Below are 14,159 nucleotides of genomic sequence, written 5' to 3' on the forward strand. Positions count from 1 at the left end.
ACTGGTACTCAGCTGTCACGGGCTCTGCCTCCAGGTCTAGGGCCAATCTCCTGTGTTTATGTCTTTTGTTTTTACTGGCACATAACTTTTGACATTGGAAAATAAGATAAATAATACAAAACATCCTCCATCATTTACAGGAACAACACACCGCGACGAATTACAAGGTGCTCAAGTTCTGAAGCCATGAACATTAATAGATCTGTGCATAGATTTACTGGCAGGAGGAAATTACCCTGCAGGTATCAATTCTGTGCAGCACAGTGGAGCAGTGTTAGCCTCCCTTCCTCTGGAGTTAGGACATGCCCTCAGTTAAATCCTGCCCTGATGCCACGAATCAAAACAGTTTTTAGATAAATGAAGAAAAGCCCTCAAGGACTCCTGCCTATGACAGCTGATCCAGGATGCCTTCCTAGGCTTTTGCATCAAAGTCTGCTCCTATCAACTTGCAGAGCTCCAGTTTCAGCCTCTTGAGAGTAGTTTTTGATGCTTTCAGAGGCAGTTGAATCCTTTTTTACTCTATTTAAATAGTAGTGCATTTATCTCTCCACATTATTAAAAAAGAAAAAATCTTTAGGAGTTATCCCTACTCTGCTGCACCACACTGAATGTGTGCTCTGATGCACAAATTACTAAAAGCTCTTGGGTTGAAATAAGTTACTGCAAATGCACAGTAGCTGATTTTGAAACCACAACATCTCTACAATTTATTATTATTTTTACAAAATACCCAAAGTGATCAGACCATATTGTAGGTTACTGGCTTGCCGAAGGTTGTTTTAAAATCAAAACCATTTCTGAGTTACAGAAGTGCCAAAAACAATCTTGAACCAGGTTTGTTTTTTTTTTTTTGTTTTGTTTTCTTTTTAAACCAACCCCCATCCAACAAAACAGTCGTATAACTTAAAACAGAAACAAGAGTTTGTGTTGGAAACTGTTGAAAAACCAACCCACCAAAATCACGCTTGAGCAGAAGCCTTGTATGGCAAAGATTCAGCTTAGGGCAGTTTAGTGCCAACCCTCCATAGGTTTACAATGGAAATACTGACACAACCTCAACTACAGTGATGCAAATGTGCCCTAAAAACACTGTATTTGCTTTTATTAATAAAAGTGGTAGTGTTTACATTTGCAGGTATCTTACACTTCAGCATCACGATGAATACTGAGTAGAATGAGTTAAGTTTTGGCTGTAAGGTCAGAAGTTTCCAAACAGATGAATGAGACAGAAGTGACAGTCTTCAATCATGAAAACAAGAAGTTCAAATAAATAAATAAAACAAAACTAAGAAATATGGGTAAGCATTAGGTTGGAATGGTTCAATTAACTGCAAATTATGGCCACTAAATTAGAGACAGAAGAAAACACAGTTACTTATTAAATAGCAAGCATTAAAGCTTTATGGTTTTGTATTTAAAAAAAAAAAAAAAAAAAGAAAGGAAAAAGAAAGCTGTTAAAAATAAGACTTGCATTTACCAGGCCACCAAACTGCATGGACTAATAAAGAGACTAACAAAGGCAATACTGAGACATTAAGACACACACACGCTCCGTACTTGTGCAACTCAACCATATTCAAAACAATTGCCTTTTTCCTCACATTAAAAAAAAAAAAAAAAGCATCCCCTAAACATATCTGTTCACATAAAGCTTTAGGTTTCTTAAACTGTTGCTGTCTTATATAGCTCATTCTTATTATGTGCCCTCCTCATCAGAGGAAGAAGCTTATTTTGTTAATTTTTTTAATGGAGGTGCTTTGTTTCTCTCAGACAAGAGATTACATTCCTCACGCCACTACAGGTTTTCTCCATTTATAAATTTGGTGTTCACACCAACTCCTCCTAGGCTTAAAAAGATAAGGGTTGGCACTAAAATAAAGATTTTGGCTCCTGTAACTAAAATTAAGGCTCACAATGAATTTCCTTTCCACTATGTGTGTCCCATTTTTACCTAGTGGAAACGCCAGCCCTTCACCTACAGGCACTGGATACATTCTGAATTGGAGGGGCCTATTTTCAGTCACGTTTTCTACAGTTCTACAAAGTTCAGGTGGCAACTATCTAAACCTGTGAACAGGAAAGATCATTCTGGAAAGGCGAGTAACAACTGCAGCTAAAATTTTTCAACTATTCAGTGTTTCTGGAAGTAATTCTGAATTGAGATGGGACAGTAACTCCCTCACATCCCTGCTCTCCAGTGAAAATGGACTGTGTGATTCATTTTAAGACTTTAGCCACAAAAGCAAATGAAAAGTCACAATTCTGAACAGTTGCATTTCTTAGTATTGAAAAGGCATCCGATACCTGAAGCAAATCTAGCTGCACAGACATCACTGACCACGCCCTCACTTGAATTTAAACTGGATCTCTTCCCAAGCAAAGAAAGCCAACACAGTCTCTTGGGTGGAGGGAAGCTAGTGTGAAAGGCAAAGAGGCAAGAATTTTGGTGTTTGTTTTTGTTTCTTTTCTTTTTAAAGTCACTGCAGTTAAGATCCAGATCAGTTTAGGGGTGTAAATGAAGGGGGAACAGGGGTGTTTGAGTAATATAGGCTAACACTGTTCTAGATGTGTTATTACAGCTGTAATTTCTGACTCTGTACAAATTGTACACGTAGGTTTAGACACATGAAAAAGTAACACACTCACAGAGACATAAAACACCTAGGTATAAAATATAAAGCAGTGTAGTAGTTACTAAAATTACATGCTCTCTTATTGCTACAGTGATTTTTGCTCTTTTTTCTTTTTACTGTACCACATGTTGTTCTAAGCATATAATTTGCATAAATTATTCAAGTTTAAGAAAAAATCCACACATCTTCACTTTTAAGCTACTTATATAGTTAATATAAAACAAAAAAAAAAAGGTTCTAAAGTATCTCTTTATTAAAAGAGAAATAAAAATGTCGTTTGAAACTGGAATTCAGTGGCCAAATCCAAGGGCAGTGCACACCTTGTCATTCCGGTAGTCGTTGCCCACGCAGCGCAAGCTGAGGTTGGTGGGTATTTGGCCCAGTCTAGAGATGGTCACCAGACCTACATGATGCCCTACGTGTCTGTTATTGTTCTGGTTTTTTTTGTCTTTAGCAAAAAAAAAGGACTATGAATGACCAAAGACTAACATTTATAATTTGTAGCAAAATTTGGTTTTATGTAGAAACAAGCCATGTTTTGCATTTGGATAGAGATTTAAATGAATTAAAGCTAAAAATTAAAAAGCACGATGCTGCAACATCTGGTCACTTGTTGAAGACCTCACTTTTAAAGTGGTTAAGTTTGCACAATTTGTACTTTTTTCTTTTTTTTTTTTCCTTTTTTTTCCTTTTTTTTTTTTTACTAAACAGTATTTTTCCTTCTTTTATAAACCAGAAAAACTAAACTACAGATAAATTTTCCCTACCTTGAGCTAATGCTGCAGATAGGGTTGACAAAGCTGTACAGCGCAATCAAACATACTTACATCTTAGCTCATTGTACAGGTACAGCCATAATCAAGGCACAAAGATCTTCTACAAGTTATTTTCAATAAAGTTGTACAAAATAATACATTTTACAGTCTGTACAAGAATAATAATCCAGCAGTAAAATAAAAAATGAGGGAAGGGAAGAAGAAAAAGAAGGGAAAGACTGTGAGGACTACAGTCTAGATAATGATTTTTAGAGCAGACGGGATCATCAGTGGACAAACTGAAAACAGTGTGTGGTTAACTCTTTCTGCAATCACAGGCCATACGCAGTTCAATTCATAAATGTCCATGGTTGTCTTTAGACCACCAAGACTGGTTTTAAAAATACCCTTCTGAAAGGTAGCAGTTGGTTTTTGCACTGTCTAGGTCTGTTGGAGAATTGTCAGTATTTCCGCCCAAAGCCACATTACAGTCAGAGAACCAAACTCAAGGGTCTGTCTTCAAACTTGGTCTGTGACTTGGCACCTTCGTTACTCGGATGCAGTGAGTGATACAAAGTGGAGATCACGGGTTATAGGATTATGCCCACAGCAGTGCTAAATTACCTAAAGTTTTCTCTCCCCCAATTTTTGTTTCAACGTTTTAATTTTTTCATCCCCAATTCTTTCAGGTGCTCCACATTCAGGGGTTTTAATTAATTAGGTTTTATTTCTTTTTTGTTTTTTTTTTTTTTTTGTTTGGTTTTTTTTTTTTTTTCCTCTCTCTCTTTTTTGTTAATAACAGTGTTAGGGAATCCTCATGGAAATGGCCTTTTAAGTGTTAGGGGCCATCTCAAACTGTCCGAGGGGTACAGAAGCAAGCTTAGAAGTGCTGCTATTGTCCAGCAAGGAGAAAAAGTTGAGGGGTGCAAATCAATGGGAGATTCAAACAGTTCTCTTCCACCCTATGTGGGCAAGGGTGTTTTTTTTTCTTTTTTTTTTAATAAGGAATAAGGAGTCCAAAACACAGAAAAAAGTGCTCTCCATCACAACAACTCGTATTGGCGAAGGTGCATGCGCTGAATAATGTCCCGACAGTCATTGAAAACCCTCCGGATGTTCTCTGTGTCCACGGCACACGTGAAGTGAGGGTAGCAGTAGTGCCTTCCATCTCCACTTGCTGTGCTGATTCTCTGTGCAGAGCAAGAGAGAGACACTGGGTTAAAATGAAAACCCACTGGGGGAGCCCCAACCCGTCCCCAGAGCTCGGCTGAATGAAGGTGAGGTGTGCATGTGTGAGCTGTGCCTTCAGAAAGTGCAACGGAGTGGCAGAATGCCCATAGACTTTTCACCTGAAACATGAAATTCAAAATGATCAGAACTATACGGTGAGGTGGTCACTGCAAGCTGGGGAATTTCAGAGAGGAATGAGAACTCAGGAAAATGCCATTATTTATATGCAGCTTTGGTGGATTTAGCAACACAACTCCTAGTCCATTTGACCATGAAAAAAGCAGGAGGATTTTGCCTCCCTGTATAAAGCTTTTATCTCTGCTTTACAGAAAGCCTCCCACAACTTTTTGTTTTGCTCTATTTTAAAATGAGTCCACAATTTGATTGCCAAGCTCACCATTTCAAGTAATTGTAACAGTATTTAAAAAAAAAAAAAAATCTATGTCCATTATAGCTTCAGCTGACCAGTAATGGGAAAGATAATATGAAAAGGACATTAATATCTGACAAATGAGGCATCTCTTGATTAGTCTCTATCTTTAGAAATAATGCATGGAATAAAAATCTGGCCCCATTAATAACAGCAGGACTTCAATCATCATTCTATTTGGGGTTTCTTAATTCTCACCAATTCTTTTACTATTTAATTATGTACAAACAAATATCCAAAAAGCAGCTAAGAAAGAGTAGTAAAGCTCATAAACAGTGGTTGATGCAATGGGGATGTTAATTACAAACAACGCAAGAAGTGACAGCACTTTGCAACAGCAGAAGGTGAGCAAGAGCTTGGCTTTGAGAAGAATCACAGAAGAAATAGGCAAAGAAAGGAAATACTTACAAGAAACTCGTCTCTAATAAAATACTTGGCCCTTGTAACTCTGGGATCCTCACCAGGCTCTGGTGTTGCTGATTAATAATAAAATAAGCATCTTATTAAAACAGGTGTTTTCTGGTAATAGCACCTAAAAATCTCAACTTGTTCTGTTTTCTGCTCACATATGACAGAAACACACTTGGCAAAACTGACTGTGAGACAAGACAAACCATAACATTATTTAAACCAGCAGGATTTCAGGAGACCAAGGGAATATTACAATGGCCACAGTACCAGGCATTTGGCAGGTAAGAGAAATGTCCACAGGCAGCACTGGGGGGAGTCCCGAGGACACATTTGTGACAAAATGTCAAGACTGCGATCTACACCAAAGTAAAAGGATTTTGTCACGATGAAATTATTAATATATTAAATGTTTAAGAGGCAGGAATCTCTCATTATTAATACCTTGAATTAAACATTACAATTTGGCTAAAAGACATTGATGATTACATCTACTTAAGAGTTTTCAAATCTTAGCTGAAGCTACCAAAACCATCACAAATGTGATTAACAAGGAAATGAAAAATTGCAAACAAAACTTAAAAATCTTACCATCATCTGGTGTAGTGTAGCGAGCAAATTCTGGAAAGTAGTCTTCAATTTTAGATTTCCCTGCCAAAACTTTCTCTGCTAGCAAATCTTGTTTATTCAGGAAAAGGATTACTGAAATGGTCCGTAGCCACCTGCAGAAAAGGGAAACCAAACACTGTTAGGAGGCACAGCCCAGATCATACGAAAACTTAAAGTAAGTCACACAGCATGTCTGGGGACAAGGTCCTATGACACACTGGAATGATTTGGAAAGGTTCCCAAGGGTGTAACTGCAGGTGTGCACACCCTGAGGGTGCTCCTCACTTTGTGCTATTAATCCGAACCCATCCCAGGGGAACATTTCCACCTCCCAGAGCACTGCTCCATCACTACTTTAATTACTTCAGCCTCAATATGGCAACCACCAATTAGTAGCTGTGCAGAGCTGTTTGCAATGATCTGAGTGTAATAAACATTAGAGGTGGGAGGCCGTGACCAAAGAACCAGCCCAGACTGTGCCAGGAAATGTGAATAACAGAGCCCCCCGTGCTGTTAACCCTGGTGGGCAGCCAAGCACCACACAGCTCCTCAGTCACCTTCCTCCTCAGGGGGTGGAGGAAAGGGAGAATGAAAGCAAAAAAATCTGGGGGTCAAGATAAAAATATAAATGATGACTGTTTCATTAGTGAAGGATAAGTAAAAGGGAGGAGAAGACAAAACAAGTGATGCAAAGGCAATCACTCACCACCTGTTGTGGGCAGATCAATATCCAGCAAGCTGGGTAATCTCCCACAATCCCCTCTTTTCCCCTACTGCAGAGAATGATGTTATGGGCATGGAACACACCTCTGGTCAGTTTGGATCTGCCCACCTGTGTCCCCTCCCCAAAGTCCTGAGGATTCACTGCAGGGACAGTGTGAGAAACAGAGAGGGCTCTGCACACACTGCTCAGCAGCATGAGTGTGTTATCAGCCTTGTTTTGGGCAAAACCCAAACCACAGCACTCTATGAGCTGTTATGGAGAAAAAGAACTTTGTCCCAGCCAGGACCCTCCACGAGTGGTGACTGCAGTGTGAGGCAGGATCAGCAATCTCAGTGAGAAGAGCCTTTCACAGACCTGTTGTTCCAGATACTCTTGAAGAGGTTTAGTGCTTCCTGCAGCCGATTGGTCTGATTGTCCTCTCGTATCACCATGTTGTAGCTACTGCTCGCCACCACAAATATGATAGCAGTCACATCTAAACCAAGAAATACCCTTTAGTTAATGCCAAGCTTCAGAAGAAATAGCCAGGAATCATGAAGTTCAGTAAGAAGCTGCCAGATTTTCAGCTCCCTGCAGAGAACAGGCTGGGATGCTGTTGCTGACAGCTTTTAAGTACCAGGAATCAAAAAAGAAAGTAAAGAAACCATGGAAGACAGGCAAGGCAGGCCCCAGAACAGAAGCTGACAAATGACAGAAAATGTAGGAAAGAAAGGAACTGGAGCAAGGAAAAGAAACTGAAGAAAGCCAAGAGGAGAATTTAAAATGTGTAAAGAAAATTGGAAACAACCATGAGTTATCAGGAAAGGATAGGGAGGTCCTTGGGGGAAAATCTCAGGACAAACAGCACTTTTGATTTGTGTGAAGAGTAGTAATAACAACAGCAGACTGCAGTGAATTCATGGGTAATTGCAGTGATTCCCCTGTAGTGAGTTTTACTGCTTAGAGCCCCATCTCTTCCCTGGGAGGCATTCCCAGGATCACAGGATCAGGATCCCTGTGCTGCTCCAGTCCCTCACTCTGACTGCCAGGCTCATCCACCTCGGGCACAGCAGCAGAACAGATGAGTCAGACCATGAGGTAACAGGAAGAGGAAGGAGCAGAGGTAAAACCCAAACAAATCTGTCACTAACAGCACAGAAGAAAATACTGCCCAGTCCTTCCATACACACAGACAGTGTCCAGGTGATTCTGTGACAGGAACTGTAGCAATGTACAATGAATTCCAAGTTGCATTCTGCTTTTTTTATTCTCTAGGATCTCACTGTAACTTTTCTAAAAAAAAAAAAAGGTGGACTTTTTTGTGTAACTTCATTGCTATTTTGTCCAAACAACAAAGAAGAGAAAATATTTTCACCAAGTCTAGGTTTACAAAAACCTGTGTGGAAAAAGGTTTCTCATCCAAACAGACACAGAGTAAAACAAAGAGCTGCAGTGAAGTACCTGTCACACTCAGGACAGACACAATCTGCCTAATTGCAGTCATGTGGGAATTAAACCTGACCTGAACTCATGGGGACACTGGTGTTAAGAGACTCCAGCTCTCACCAGATGTCTCTAACCAGAACCAGACAGATGCTCCCTACCACCTCATTCTGCATTACTGGGCCAGTGCTGATTCAGAAAGAAGCACCACAACAGAGCCAAGTAGCTGCAATTATACACAAAAATGTGATAATCTGGTTTTATGCATGTAATAATTACCCTATATTTTGTACAGGCACATCTGTATGTAAACCTGCACGTGGAGGACAGAACATGGCTTGGAGTTTACACTCTCATAGCTGGCAAATAATGCACAAAGCCACCTCAAAAAATACTTGATTAACTGAGGAGAGGGAAGCCAAAGAAATGGACAAGCTGAAGTTATCAAATTCAAATTCCTCTCCACCTGCATTCTCCTCAAAGACGTTCTATGTAGTTACAGGAGCTTACATGTCAAGAAAAAAATTCAATCCTGTATGACTGTTAGATAACTCCTTATTAAGCTACATGGAAAGATGATGGAGTTCTCACACAGTTGAGAAAATTAAGATTAGGCACTACAATTTTGCAGAGAACTATTTTATAAAGCCACCAGAAATTCTAATCCTACCATTAAAACACTGGATCCATTTTCGGCGTTCATCTCGTTGCCCTCCAACATCAAACATACTAAAAAAAAACATAAATCCAGTCAGTCAGAATCATTTTGTGATGGGTTTTTTGTTTGTGTCTGCATACAAACAGATAAAAGTAAGAAACTTTAGGACTTCTGTGTTACAGAAGTTAAAGGGAAATCTTGGATTACAAGAACCTGAATAAGTAAGCAGTCCATGAACACATGCATGCAGAGAAAATAGATTTAAAACATTTTGTTCTTTGTGATTTAAAATAAAGCACACCAATTTGCATTTCATTTTCAAGCCAAACTACTAAATTAGAAAGTAGTAAAATACTTCCTTTGTATTAAACACTGATACTTGAGAAATACAGTAGGCCCAATGAATATATAGTAGGCTCTCTTCCCAGTTTACCTTGGTATTTGTTTGTGTTGTATTAAAAAAATGTAAAAACATAAAAAGAAAAACATAAAGACATAAAAAAGAAAGAATTATACTTACTGAAAATTTACTTTATCCACCTGAAACTTGGTTTCAAAAATTCCTGATGTCAAAACTCTGCATCTGAGAAGATCCTAAAGCATAAAGGGAAATGCATTGACTCAACAGAGGTACTTGGTGCGTTCCCATATATCCAGCAATGGAAATAAACCCCTTTTTTTCCATGCTGTACTACAACACCAAGCGCTGCAATGTTCAGTGCCACAGAAGCATGATGGAAATCTTTTAAGTGGTGTAACCTTGTACATAATTTATGTGTACAAACATAATCCAAAGGACAAAGCCACTTTTATTGGAATACTAAAATGCACAATGCATGGCAATACTTGAAATGGCAATTAGAAAATGAATGAATTACCCCCAGAGATGAAGGGGGCAGATAAATTGTGTAAATTCCTCACAAAGCTCCACATACCTGGTCAGATGGGGTGTACTCGTTCTGTTTGACTATGTCAATCTTGTCTAGAAAACTGGGGAGAGGAAAAGAAAAAGGAGAAAGTCATTACTCTCAAATCGGACAGGCCTTCTGATGCTTTAGTAACTGAGAGTTCCCAGGTAAATTCTGGTGCATTTTAATGCCCTCAGGCTCACAAAACCATGAAAAATCACACGCTGGAAAGGCAAAATGTGGGTTTTTGTGCTCGGGAGGAGCGTTCCCAGCAGCAGCCGGCAGAGGGCTGAGAGCAGCTCAGTGAATCCATCTGGGAATCCCAGGGAGCCCCTCCTGCCACAAACACCCCGCAGTTTAATTTAGGTCATTTATTCATACGGATCCCACTATGTAACCTGCTGCTATTCACGGTGAAGCAACGACTCAAGCAAATTGCCCGCTTCCCCTGAAAGTAAAATGAGTATTTTTAAACAACTTATCAACTCTATAGTTCTTTAGATAAATGAAAGCCCTAAAGCAATTTCAGTACAAGTTCAGTTAAGTGAGAGGGGACACTGATTTTTCTGTCAGCTGCTGTACCAGTGTTTCAGTTACTTCCTGGAGCAGCAGCATTAGTTGGCTAAATGCGTAGTAAGAGATATATTTCAGTCAAATTCATTAGGCACTACCTACAGATGGTAACTACTTACCTTTCACTTCAACTCAAAGAGCAAAAATCTCAAGGAATCAGTGAATTCTGCTTTGTTGTGGTGGCAAACCAGCGGCTCAGGCTGCAGGTTTTATGGTGTTTGCCCCCAGTCCCATTGCCCAACACCAGGTCCTCAGCCAGGTGCCCCCTTGCTCAGCCCCTTCCACTTCAGCAGTGCTTTGCCCCTTACATTAATGATTAATCAGCCTTTAAACCAACAGGCCTTGAGCTCCCTTGGAAATTCCTCTGCATGAATTGTTTTCTCTCTCAAGCAGGAATCACAAAGGAAAGGTGAGTTTTCCCTGCCTCCTTTAATGTGCACTAACATCAGTCCCAGCTTCAACGGGGGAGACCCAGATATCAAAACCCCAAAAAACTGCCACTAAAGCCACCACACGACTCAGCCCCAACTGACTTCCTAAAACACCTAATGAGGAGCAGTGAAAGGGGAAAAAAATAATCCTGTATTTTGACAACTGCATCAGTGCAATGCCCTTTTCTAGATGATCTTGCTTCAGAGACACATGAAAATTAATTTTTATTTAGACTGAATTACAGAATTTTGAACATATTAAATTGTATCTTAAGTTAACACACCACAAAAACACGTGAGACAAAGTGCAAAAATGAATTTCCATCATGGAACGTGACATGGCCACAGACTCACAAGGATAAAGTGGTGACAAACTGTGCACTGCAATTTGCAAGCTGGATTTTTTCCTCATGTCTTCCAAGGCATTAAGTCTTTTTTTTTTTTTTTTTTTTTTAATCCAAAGGGAAGATATAAAACTCTCTGTTCAGTACACAGAGGATGTTAAATAAGTACAACAGCCCTGAGTTCCAAGTAGCACGAGTGTTTCCACCCCATCCTCTCCCCTCAGAGCACAGTTTCAGAATCACGTGGCAATTTCACAAGTTGGAGGATGCTTGAAAAATGTTCCGAACAGAACATGTTCATCAAGATACAAAGGTGATTACTGCAATCACCCAGCCTTTCTGCATGAATTTATCCAAGCAGAACATTTTATGTTGGGTTTTGTTTTGGGGGTTTTTTGTTGGTTTTTGTTTTGTTTTATTTTTAAACACTCTGCTAATCAGCTTAATGGATTTTGGAAAGTGAAAATTAGAAAATAACAACAAGATATTGCTAAAACATGGAACTGAAAGTACAAACCTCTTACTGTTGTTTATGCAGACTATTTTTAGGCCTACGATTTCCTTGAAAAACATCAGCCACATAGGAGCAGTAGTACTGTACTAGAGATGAATTCCAACAGCAACGCTCATGCCAGGTAAAACAAGTTCCAATGGAATAAACATTTCTTCTTCCCCCCAAAACAAGCTCCCAACATTCAGCACCATCTGACACTCCTAACAATGCTCCCTGGAGAAGGAAGTCTTTCACTGTGAGACAGTCACCAGAAACCCCCTCCTGCCTCTGGGGTATTTCAGGGGAAATGGAGCACAGCCATTCGTTCCGTGAAGATTTTTCCTTGTGCCTTTCATCAAACTCTGCTCCAGCAGCTTCAGAAAGGGCTAAAGGCATTAAAAAGCAGTTTGATTTTTTGCTCACGTGTAAGGAAAGGGGATTGTTCTGTTGGTTGGTCAATGTAAAAATAAATGTGAGGAGAAAAGGGGAGCAGAAATTTGATCTGCTCTGATACACCTAAAATAAGGAGCAACAGCAGGAGCATGAGAGTTCAGAAAACATCAATACACTGAGTTCAGAGACTTCTCAGTCAATGTTAGCCAAAGCCAAACAATTTATCCAGTAAATTAAACTAATAATCCAGTCAGATGAGAACAAAGCCCAATTCAAAATAAACACAAATTCACCATCATTAATTTCTATTTTTAATTCTTGCTATGCTCTACCCAAAACATAAGTGAGGCCACTTGAGCACTACTTTGTGTGCCGAATTCACTGCTGTGAGAGATTGTTCTAAGCCTACTGGAGATGTGCCCACCATCTACTGTGTCAGCAGTGAACTTACAGGGAGAAACAGAAGTGACCTTGATGAAATAATTCACATAAAACTGTCAAACCACAAAACCAAATTTTATACTGCGAGCAAGCCTTGAACCAAGTTACAAAGTTAGTGGGTTTTTTTTTTGTTCTGTAAAATCTTCCCAGAGATTATATGGAAAAGCTATTTTCCAGAAAGCAAATAATTCATTCAGCATTGCTGCCAATTCTCACTTTGGGCCACATTCTGGACGTGACTAAGTAACAGGATCAGCTACTGCTCTGCAAAATTCTGTCACGTAGTAAGAGGCTCTTTTGCCTGTGTTATAAAACACTGATACAGCTCTGACATACACCAACAAAAAAAACCTCAAAAGACTTCAGGTTATTTGTAGTCAGCAACACTGAGAGGAAGCATCTCTAGGACAGCACCAGTTGTGTCCCTGAGATATTAAAATGAAAGGTATTAACAAAAAATCAAAACAATCTGAAATAAAAAGATATGCCACATTTTTGTGTCCCCTTTTTTAGCTTAGGGAAGGAAAACCACACGTGAAGGGTTCCAAGGAGATCTTTGTGACAAATAAAGTGTCTTTAATTTTAAGGGTAGATTTACAGAGAGAGCTACACAGAGGCTTTCCTTAGCTCCAGCAGGTCTAAGTTGTTAGGCCATACATGCATCCTCAATTCTTTCCAAGTTTTAACCAAAACCTATTACATCAAAACCATGTCCCAATTTCAGATGAAGATATATGCCAGTACCTGAGTTATTCTGGAGTTCTTTCATCCAGAGAGAGCTGCTTTATCCCTATGGAGGGAATTTCCTGAATGAACAGAGCTGCTGACAGACAAAGAACTGCAGCTTGTTTTCCCTGCTGGAAAGGTGTGTGACACACGGAATCTTCCACCTCAGAACCAGCACAGCTTCACTGTCTGGGGCAGCACGGGAGGGGAACTCAGGCTGCTTTCCCTGAGCATTTCCTGACAGCCTGCTCAATAAACAGTAACTGAAATGTTACTCTCTCTCATCTGACAAAATGGTTGGCACACAGGAATATTTTTTTTTTTTGTGAAGAAGAGCTTTTGTTTTCAGCCTAGAACAACACTGGAAAGGTGTCTTAAACTGACAACACACCTATATTTGAAGAGCATTATTTCCATCAGGTTTTTTTTCTGGTCAAGTCATAACTTGAATTTCCATATAAAATGTCTCCCTTAAAAGACACAATTAGATCTCATCTTCAGTGTCAGCAAGATACTTCATGAAATCAAGATTTCAATCCCAACTGAAGACAACATTTGTTTATAACTTATAAGCCTCAACAGTAGCACTGAAACTCTGCATTTGTGAAGTTTGCATTTGCCTCTAAAAAGCCTCGAGGTATTTTACAGACAGTAAATCAGACTTGCAGTTCCCGCCTGCCTTCACTGAGGCTGCATTTCCTGCCTCCACCATCACACCCCAAAATGCACACATGGCACAACCCTATTTTAAAGGCAGGCACACTGAGTAGTTAATTGCCCCAAGTCCCCTGAGTCAGTGGAAATGATTTTCCATTTTTCATTTCCACTGAGTCATGCGTTTCTACCAAGATATTAGTAAGAACCCACCAGAATTACTAAGAATTATCAAGATTTTACTAAGAATTATGCTGGCATTTCCCCGTATCACCTCTAAAACAGTCTTTCCAATTCAGGTTTCTATGACCAGAAAGAAATTAATAT

General features: G+C 39.5%; 1 protein-coding gene across 4 annotated transcripts in view; it reads right to left on the reverse strand.

The window, feature by feature from the left end:
• Positions 1-678: 678 nt before the first annotated feature.
• GNAS (GNAS complex locus) overlaps positions 679-14,159 on the reverse strand; it is a 133,566-nt gene continuing 120,085 nt past the window's right edge. For all 4 annotated transcript variants that reach the window (XM_053992627.1, XM_053992628.1, XM_053992629.1 and 1 more), the window contains 7 exons: positions 9,805-9,859; positions 9,390-9,463; positions 8,882-8,940; positions 7,144-7,264; positions 6,048-6,178; positions 5,457-5,524; positions 679-4,578 (listed from right to left, as the gene is read on the reverse strand). In XM_053992627.1, the coding sequence (XP_053848602.1) occupies positions 4,432-4,578; positions 5,457-5,524; positions 6,048-6,178; positions 7,144-7,264; positions 8,882-8,940; positions 9,390-9,463; positions 9,805-9,859 (655 nt within the window). In that variant the 3' untranslated portion in view covers positions 679-4,431. The remainder of the gene's footprint in view (positions 4,579-5,456; positions 5,525-6,047; positions 6,179-7,143; positions 7,265-8,881; positions 8,941-9,389; positions 9,464-9,804; positions 9,860-14,159) is intronic.

Source organism: Vidua macroura, chromosome 17 (genome assembly GCF_024509145.1).
Source record: "Vidua macroura isolate BioBank_ID:100142 chromosome 17, ASM2450914v1, whole genome shotgun sequence".
NCBI lineage: Eukaryota > Metazoa > Chordata > Aves > Passeriformes > Viduidae > Vidua > Vidua macroura.